This window comes from Zeus faber (assembly GCF_960531495.2).
Source record: "Zeus faber genome assembly, chromosome: 11".
NCBI lineage: Eukaryota > Metazoa > Chordata > Actinopteri > Zeiformes > Zeidae > Zeus > Zeus faber.
The window spans coordinates 11,382,763-11,392,445 of NC_137205.1; the positions used below are offsets into that span (position 1 = coordinate 11,382,763).

At 46.8% G+C, this 9,683-nt stretch overlaps 1 protein-coding gene across 1 annotated transcript; it reads left to right on the top strand.

Annotated features, from left to right (window-relative positions):
• Positions 1-738: 738 nt before the first annotated feature.
• On the top strand, positions 739-9,682 carry LOC307236465 (putative ATP-dependent RNA helicase DDX17). The gene is made up of 13 exons (XM_080008895.1): positions 739-893; positions 1,031-1,190; positions 1,451-1,547; positions 1,634-1,767; positions 1,875-1,940; positions 2,028-2,169; positions 3,045-3,205; positions 3,408-3,580; positions 3,665-3,775; positions 3,918-3,979; positions 4,160-4,219; positions 7,195-7,431; positions 8,365-9,682. The coding sequence occupies exons 1-13, from the start codon at positions 844-846 to the stop codon at positions 8,811-8,813; spliced, it is 1,902 nt and encodes a 633-aa protein (XP_079865021.1). The 5' UTR covers positions 739-843; the 3' UTR covers positions 8,814-9,682.
• Position 9,683: the final 1 nt, after the last annotated feature.

Sequence of the window (9,683 nt, forward strand, 5' to 3'; positions counted from 1 at the left end):
CAAGCGCGATAAGTTAGTTGTGAATTCAGTGGCAATCACTACCTGTAAATGATTGGTTGGTGTGACAAAGATGTCGTTATCCGAATTGAATTTGATTTGCACTGAAACATCCAAAGGAGAGACGGAAAAAGCAACGCCGTCAGGGGGTCGTCAACGTGCCTGTTTCGGATTCGGATTAGAGTTGTGCACAATAATCATTGATCCAATTCGAATACAATTCAAACAACATTTAAATCAAAGGCCAATTCTTAATTCGAAAGTCAAAACATTAATGTGAGTTGGCTGTGATCAGGTTTAACGTCGGAAAAGTTCAATGGGCGTACAGCGCTGGCCAGGTGGTGGGTGTGGCCTAACAGCCTGCCACCGCAACAACAACACGGCAGAGCAGTGACGAAAGGGTTGACTCGTGTTTTTTTTTCAGATTCGCCTTTTGACGAGTGACTCGGGAAAAGGGAGCCGTTCGATTTTACGATTCTTCCGAGTTGTGGAAGGATATTCTCACGGTTATGTCAAAAGTATTAATTCGGCGAAATAATACAAAGTGTGGATGGCAAATTTTGTCAAAATTTGTCAAAGAAATGCAAAGTGCGATTCTTAAAAAAATAATAATAATAATTAATTGCGAAACAAAACGAACGAGTCGTTTGACGGACCGACCCCGAACTCCCGATTCATTTGAAACATTCTTCTTTCGCTACGAACGAATCGTTTGCGAGTCTTGCGTCCCTCGGCCTCGTTCAAACGGCGCCTCATTGCGAGCCTCCGAGTGAAGCGACGCGCTGAGTTTAACTCACTAACCAGCTCATCCACACCGAACGTACACAGAAACAGCGTTATTCTAAAATGAGAGGTTCACACGGTGACAGAGACCGCGACCGTGGGCGTGACCGGGGGTAAGTAGCCGAGCAGCCTAGCTAAAGCTAACGCTAGCTGAATGCTGGCGCTTTGCTATGTTCGCCTTTTGCGTTCTTCTCTGATGGATTCAGCCCGTATTAAGGAAACGAGCGTACGTTTTTCTTCGGCCCCACAGAAGCCCTCGTTTCGGTTCCAGCAGAGGCGGCCCCCTTTCTGGTAGGAAGTTCGGGAATCCGGGGGACCGTCTCCGCAAGAAGAAATGGGACCTGGACGAACTGCCAAAGTTCGAGAAGAACTTCTACAACGAACACCCGGAGGTGCAGCGCCTCAGCCAGGTATTGATTTAGTTCAAGTTCAAGTTCAAGTTCAAGAGATTATTTGTCACATACATACACACACATACGGTCGTACATATATGCAGTGAAATGTCATGACACCCGGTGATTACGCACAATAAGCTCTATAAGCTCCAAAAATACGAAAAATTCTCAAATTTACCCGAGAAACCCAAGAAACCCCCACTATGTGTGGGGTAACAGAATGTGAACCGACGATGGGTGATTGGGGAGCGATGATGCGATGTGATGTGTTTCAGTATGATGTTGAGGAGTTTCGCAGGAAGAAGGAGATCACCATCAGAGGCACAGGCTGCCCCAAACCTCTCACAGGCTTCAACCAGGCTCATTTCCCACGTGAGTAGAAAACAAACCTCGAAAGTTCATTGACTGTTGGAAGATGGTAATAAAAATAAACCACTGCATTCCTACACCGCGTATAGAATATGTGATGGACGTACTGATGCAGCAGAACTTCAAGGAGCCTACGGCGATCCAGGCCCAAGGCTTCCCTCTGGCGCTCAGCGGTAGAGACATGGTGGGCATCGCTCAGACCGGCTCTGGGAAAACCTTGTCGGTAAGAAGCCTCTCCTGCTCTCTTCCACCTTGGTTACCGCAGCCCCGTCGTCGGGTAATGACAGTAGTACGTGTTTGTGTAATTGTACCATGCGCTTTCTACCGCAGTATCTCCTGCCTGCCATTGTGCACATCAACCACCAGCCCTACATGGAGCGAGGGGATGGACCCATTGTAAGTTAACTAGGAAAAGAGAACCACTTGATTCTACATGTCGGCCGGCCCCTGTTTTCCTCTCTAACTCTCTTATTTCCTTTGGAGTGCTTGATTTTGGCCCCCACCAGAGAACTGGCCCAGCAGGTGCAGCAGGTGGCGTACGACTACGGGAAATCCTCTCGTATCAAGAGCACCTGTGTGTATGGGGGGGCACCCAAAGGGCCCCAAATCCGGGACCTGGAGAGGGGTGAGAATTGCTCCACAGTGTCATCTGACGTTTTTGGTTCTTGCGGCCGTGTTTGTTTGGTTTTGCGTCAGACTCCCGCTTTGAAAGTTGAAGAATAGGGAAAGGCATACTTGAATAAATGCCTCAATTGAGTTATTTTACATCCTTTTTGCGGGGGACCCAGTGACTTCCTTTTAATATGGGGTTCTTACCAGGTCCTTGAAGTGATTTAATTTAGTCCTCAGAAATGTAAGTACTGGAATACCTTGAACATAGTCACTTTTGTGCTGAAGTGCTTGATAAGAAAAAAAAAGTGAAAACCTGTGATAGTCCCCCTGGTTTTGTTATTCAAATTGTAAAGTAATAAAACGTTTCCAGGGTCATTTTTACAACACTTGGAATTCAGTATGGTTTGAAATAGACAGTTATAATACAGTAGTAGATGAGACAATGAGATAACTGTGTGTGTGTGGGTGTGCGTGTGTTTGATAGATGGCTATACCCTACTAATATACATATACTGTATAATAGACATACTAATATATAATCATACAAGGGCTATTTTTAAATCAATAAAGATTACAATGAAAATGTGTTATTTGTTTTCCATAAGGTCCTTGAAAATTCTAAAAATATTGTGCTTAAAGAAGTACTTAAGTCCTTGAATTTCGTTTTGTAATGCATGAATGAACCCTGTCAATAGTTTTGGCCTATACAGAGTAGGCAATTCAGACGCTTTACAGAAATGGGATCTACATAGTGTGATTTAACGCAAAATTGATCTCCTTTCCCCCTGACGCTCGGGGCAAAATCAAAACTTAAACAGTAAAATGTACAGATTGCATGTGAAGGACAAGTGCTTTGTATTTGAACCCTTCCGTCTTTCTTTCTCTCAGGAGTGGAGATCTGCATCGCCACCCCAGGTCGTCTGATAGACTTCCTGGAGGCCGGTAAAACTAACCTGCGGCGCTGCACTTACCTGGTATTGGACGAGGCCGACCGCATGCTGGATATGGGCTTTGAGCCACAGATCCGCAAGATAGTGGACCAGATCAGGGTAATTGGGGCAGATTCTATCTGTGATGTTTATCCCACAACCCATCATTAAAATGTAATGCATATTTGCAAATAAACGTTCTCATTAGTAGCCATATCCTCTGCATTTGCAATGTATGCATTGGCTTTGCTGTAGTGTCGTTAGTCTTACCTCAAGCGTTTCTTCTGTCCGTCTCCCTCTCCTTCGTTGGTGCCGCTGGCAGCCTGACAGGCAGACCCTGATGTGGAGCGCCACCTGGCCCAAGGAGGTTCGCCAGCTGGCCGAGGACTTCCTCAAGGACTACGTTCAGATCAACGTCGGCGCCCTGGAGCTCAGCGCCAACCACAACATCCTGCAGATCGTCGACGTCTGCATGGAGAGCGAGAAGGACAGCAAGTACGACCGTAAAATGGCCTCCTATTATATAACTTGTTTTTATATTCCTTTTTGAAGGTCATGACTGGCTCCATATTTTCAAAGACTGTTTCAGCTCATGGAGGAGATAATGGAGGAGAAGGAGAACAAGACCATCATTTTTGTGGAGACCAAGAAGCGGTGTGATGACCTCACCCGCAGGATGAGACGTGATGGGTAATTATTGGTCCAGCTTTTTTATTTTGATTAAAAAATAAATAAAATTAAAGTCTGTAGTTTGCATTTACCATGTTATCACATGTTTTCATGAAGAAAGATGTGAGGGCGTGAGGTGAAAAGTCATCTCTTTGCCTTGTAGATGGCCTGCGATGTGTATCCATGGTGACAAGAGCCAGCCAGAGAGAGACTGGGTGCTAACAGGTACAATGTGAACACTTCAAGCTGCTGTAATTAGCAGTTATTTTGTTTTCCAGTGTTTTTTTCCAATTTTTATTTTTTTTTAATTTTATTTTTTTATGAAATTCAAATGCAGCTTCGTGCCGTTGTCTCCTCATGGCAAAAAGCTTTAATCTCACATTTCTCCTTTGTCTTGCGTTGCAGAGTTCCGTAGTGGCAAGGCTCCGATCCTCATCGCTACGGACGTGGCCTCGCGTGGTCTGGGTATGTCGCACGGGCTCCAGTGAAGCTTTCATTTCAAACACAATCACGCACACACTTTTTTGGCTCCAACGACAATAGGAAGTATCGATATACAAAAAGCTCATTAGCCTTATTGCATGTTTCTAGATTCCAAATAGAAAGTCGATGCATATACACATGCGCGCGGTTTTGCAAAGTTTTGCCTTATTCCAAACAATGTACATCTTGGATATATTCTATCTGGGAAGTATACTAAGTTTGAAACCGAGCCGTATCTTTTTTTTTTTTCTTTTCTTTTTTTTTTTTTTTTTTTTTTTTCTTCTTCTTGCTGAATAAGATATAGAAATACTATGATCACAGCACTGAAAACTAACAGAACTGTATTTTAGAAGCACGTGTAAGATTGGTGATGCTGCCCGTTGCAGGATGACAGTTTTTTAACCTAATTCTATGTTCATTTGTTTCCTTTTCATTTTATTTAAAAAAAAAAAATTTGTTTTGTTTTCCAAGTCTCTCTTCCGGCAACTAGAAGCACACAGGCCCTCGGGAGCCTGCAGCCGGACCTAGGCATGACAAATCGATTCCTGAGTTGGGGAGAGAGACGGCCTGATTAATCTGTCCCAGACACGGCCACCTCCACTGAAACCCTAGAGCAAAGCCCTCCACGCAAAAACTCTCCCCCCCCTTCCAGGAAAATGGCTGCCTGGGCGACAAGGGGAGGGGGAGCGAGGGGTGCTCTGGGTTCCAAATTTTACCCCCTGGGGGTTGGGGGCGGCAGTCACTTGAGAGGGCGGAGAGGGGGTCACGATGGGGGTGGACTCCCCTCAGCCACACTGTCATTCTGTGACAGTAACGCACCACAATGAGAGCAGCAACGCCCCGGTTGTAGCCACCGCACTTCGAACCTTCCCATCATCTAGAGAATCTTTCTACTAATTGCAATCTATGATGTTTTTTGTTTTTTTTTGCCAAGAGATATCGATTGGCAAAACAAACAAAAAATGAGTCTTCGAATTTTAGGACCCCGCAGGCTACATTATCAGATTGCTGAAGCTAAGTGGCTAACCCAACTAGCACCAAACTAGTTTACAGGACAAAGTTTTCCCCTCAGCGTGGCCCGTAGCTCCACCAATTGGAGGTCAGCGCTAGGCCCGGTCGAGTTGGGTCCGGGGAGTCCCCTGGCGTGGTGCGTTACCAGAAGACAGAAAGGGGCCACCGCCGTCCAGTGATGAAGGAAAGCAGCGGTTGGACGGCGGAGCTGGAGACCCCCCTCTGGCCGCCGGCCCCCGACACCCCCACCACCACTGCCTGTGCCGGCCGTCATGTCTGGTCCTGGCTGGCAGGAGTCCTGGCCTGGAGGAGCCACCTCTCTCTATCAGTCTCCCTCCCTTGTTACCTCTCTCTCTCCCTCCCCCCTCCTCTTCACACACACCCTCCTTTCTGCGTGTTTCTCAGACCTCGACCTTCCTATTCTACCTCAGTCATTCCCAGTTCTTCCCCTTTTGGCAATACTTTCTTCCCCCACAAAGTCAGTGTTTAGCCATTTCTTGTGTCACTCCAACAACCCTCTGTTCTTAACTCCTGCTTTTTGTCCCTACCTTTTTTAAAACCATTTGTACATACTCCTAACACCTTTCACATTCCCCGTTGTTTCCCATTTAACCCCCTACTCACTCTTCTATGCTTTTACCTCTTTTTGTGTTTATATGAACTGACTGCCCATCCAGTCTTTCAATATCGCTGGATATATCCTGCTAAGTTTAGGAGGTAAAAAACCCCTTTAAGCTGCCCACTAGTTGGTTTATATTTTTGGCGAGTGTGGAAGTATCTCTACACATCACCCTTACAGTGTCTGTTTCTTGTTACTGCTCTTGAATCCTTGGGCTCCTAAATAGCACTGCCAGCCTCCAACAAGGCCCACAATGTCTCCTCAGAATGTCTTACGCATCCACCAAATCCCTGCCCCTACCTAATGCCTCCGGGACTCGCCCAATATATAGAAACGAGCGTTAACCTGCCCCCACTAGTCACTTGAAAACCCCGATCCAACGAGACCCAAAGCCCAGCGCAAAGGTCTTCCTCGTGCAAAAGGAAGACTGGGACACACGGAGAAGAAATGTTAAAAATGTAGGAACTCGGCCCGTCCGGGTTTCTGACCCGGAGCAGTTCCAGCAGAGGTCGGGCGCGGGAACGGACCCTTCTCTTTCGTTTTTGAGGGTGGGCTTGTCCTCTGCAAGTTCCTACTGCCCCGGCAGACCTCTCAGAACTGGCGAGGGGCGGGAACTCAGAGGGCTAAACTCCTAAAGTCATCTCTAAATCTAAAATTCAGGGTAAGTATCTCAATTCCCTCTCCCCTCCCATCTCTCCCATCCCCTCCCTGCCTGTCGTATGGAAAAGGAGACATTTAGGAGACTGCCTCCCCCCTCCCGGAATCAGCAGTGTTTTTCAGAGCCCTTTGTCAACCCGTAATGAGAAACAGACCTCCAGTTTGTTTTACATCCAGGGAAATTGAACATTAAATTTGCGCACTCCATCCATCCTAGAGTTCTAGCTTTAAAAGGCAGTTTTGAGCCTATTATATTTATTTTTTTTATTTTTTCCTTTTCATGAAAAAGTTAGTTTTCCCCCAGAAAATCTTGCTGATTTGGCATATTGTGTACATTAGAAGTTATGTGCAACCTGTTGACTGAGCTAGTCAAATGATTCGTTTTTCTTTTCCTATGTAAGTGAAATCAATGACTTCATCTCTAAAGCCACATTTTATGAATTAGTATTCAGCTGGCAGGTAAGTGAGGCCTTTAGGGGTCGCTGGCTGACTTTGCGTCTATCGTTGGATTCAGTGACCCCAATTCCAGAAGCACAAAACATTAATTTCATGCGCTTAGCACATTAAATAAGTTAGTTTGTATTTATCTTCCTTGACAGTTGCTCTTTTTTTTTCTCTCCCATACCTGCAACATCTCACTGCTCCACCTCACCCTGTTTCCGCCCTAAAGACGTGGAGGATGTCAAGTTTGTCATCAACTACGACTACCCCAACTCGTCGGAGGACTATATCCACAGGATCGGCCGCACGGCCCGCAGCACCAACAAAGGCACGGCCTACACCTTCTTTACCCCGGGGAACCTCCGTCAGGCCCGGGAGTTGATCCGGGTTCTGGAGGAGGCCCGGCAGGCCATCAACCCCAAGCTGCTGCAGCTGGTGGACAGCGGCCGCGGAGGAGGTGGAGGAGGTGAGGAGGCTACTTTCTGTATGGCTCATTCATATATACAATGACCTCAATGAATACAAGACCTCTGAAGGTGTCCTGTGGTGTCTGGCACCAAGACGTAAGCAGCAGATCCTTTAAGTCCTGTATGTTTTGAGGTGGGGCCCCCATGGATTGGGCTTGTTGTTCCAGCACATCCCACGGATGCTGGATCGGACTCTTAACTCCGACATCCACATGATGTAGAAGAAAACGTGATTCATCAGACCAGGCCCCCTTCTTCCATTGCACCATGGTCCAGTTATGGCGCTGATGGTGCCCATTGTAGGCGCTTTGGCGGTGGACAGGGGTCAACATGGACACTCTGACTGGTCTGCGGCTACACAGCTCCAGACACAGCAAGCTGTGATGCACTGTGTGTTCTGACACCTTTCTATCATAGCAGCATTGACTTATTTTTTTAGCAATTTTTGCTACAGTACTTCTCCCATGGGATCGGACCAGACAGGCTGGACTTTGCTCCCCACACGCAAGGGTGCCCATGACCCTGTTGCCGGTTCACCGGTTGTCCTTCCTTGGACCACTTTTGGGCGGTACTAACCACTGCATACCGGGAATACCCCACAAGACCTGCCGTTTTGGAGATGCGCTCCAAAAGATGCGCTCATCTAGCCACGCAATTTCGCCCCTGTCAAAATCGCTCAGATCCTTACACTTGCCAATTTTATGCATCAACACATCATCAAACACATCAACTGCAAGAACTGACTGTTGTTGACTACTGACTTGTTGCGTAATACATCCCACCCTTTGACAGGTGCCATTGGAATGAGATGTACAATGTTATTCACTTCACCTGTCAGTGGTTTTAATGTTGTGGCTGATCGGTGTACATTTTATCATTACTGTGTAATGTTATTTTCAAACCAATCTCCCTCTTTCTCTCCTCCCCTCCAGGGGGGCGTAGTCGTTTCCGCGGCGGCTCCAACTCTAACGCCAACAACCCCAACCTGATGTACCAGGATGAGTGCGATCGCCGCATGCGCTCCAGCAGCAGCGGCGCCAAAGATGGACGCAGCACCAGCACCAGCTTTGGGCGGGATCGTCGTGGCGGCGAGCGCTCGTCCTCCTCCTCCTCTTCCTCCTCGTACAGAGAACGCAACAGCAGGGATGGAGGGCGCAGCTCCAACTCCAGCTCCTCCTACAGCCAATACCAGAACAGCAGCTCCAGGGGAGGCTCTGGGTCAGGGAGCAGCGGGGCCCCGGCCCCGCCCCCCACCTCCGGCCCCCAGCCCCTCATGGCCCAGCAGTTCACCCCCACCCAGCCCATGATGGGCCTCATGGGACACTCTCCCTTCCAGTTTGCCCCTCCCCCACCTCCCCCTCCCACCACAGGTAGAAAATAGCTGGGTTTTGTGGGAGGGTGCATGCATGTACATGCACAATTCACACCAAAAAAAAACAAACAAACCGCTGCATACAGTGGGAGAGGTGAATTACACACACAGTTGATCAGAAATGGCATTGCAGTTTTACTTACAGTGCTGAAAATGTCCAATAGGGGGGAGTCCTGTCCTCCAAGCTTGTTTTTGGTTTTTGAACGAGCAGCAGGTCGGGACGGTTGAGCTGGTTTGTCTGCACCGAGCTCAGCGTTCCTCCTCACTGCGTGTAAGGTGAGTTAAGGCCGGACTGGATGACTGAATTCCTTAACTATGTTTCTAATGAAATGCAGAATTCACATCTTTGTTCCATGGAAGCATTTTGATTGCAGTGTTTGGCTGGCGTTGCCGCTTTGCTAAGACAAGTTATTTTATTTTTTATTTTTTTGTATTCTGAGCATCTACTAATGTGAGCTGCTTCACTGATTTATTTGATTTTTGCCTTTAGGTGTATCAAAGGTAGGTGCCTCAGTTGTGTATTCTTAGTTAAGGTTTTGTACATTACCCTTTTAGTAAACAGAACTATTGTTTAGGAAGATTTAAGAAACATGTCCTCATATTATCCGTAAACCATACTAGACCTTTAGCCTTAGTGTTTATATATTCAATAGATGCAGTTTTAGTTTGGGAACATACCATAATTATTTTAGGTTTGATGCAGAGTGGACCCACAGATATTCACATAATGTACAGTAACTGTACTTCCAACATTAGTTGACATGCACAATTACAGATTGTTTGGCTCGGTAACAGTATGGTCTTTATTACATACTTTATTTTTCAGGGTTTAATAAAGTCTTTCAGCGTACCATTGTATGTCTGATTTTTATTTACAAT

Bases quoted from the DNA above. Each gene is read 5' to 3' on its own strand.
- LOC307236465 (XM_080008895.1), top strand. From the start codon at position 844: ATGAGAGGTTCACACGGTGACAGAGACCGCGACCGTGGGCGTGACCGG. The intron at 2,170-3,044 runs GTGAGAATTGCT...TCTTTCTCTCAG, and splicing joins AATCCGGGACCTGGAGAGGG to GAGTGGAGATCTGCATCGCC. The intron at 3,776-3,917 runs GTAATTATTGGT...TTTGCCTTGTAG, and splicing joins CGCAGGATGAGACGTGATGG to ATGGCCTGCGATGTGTATCC.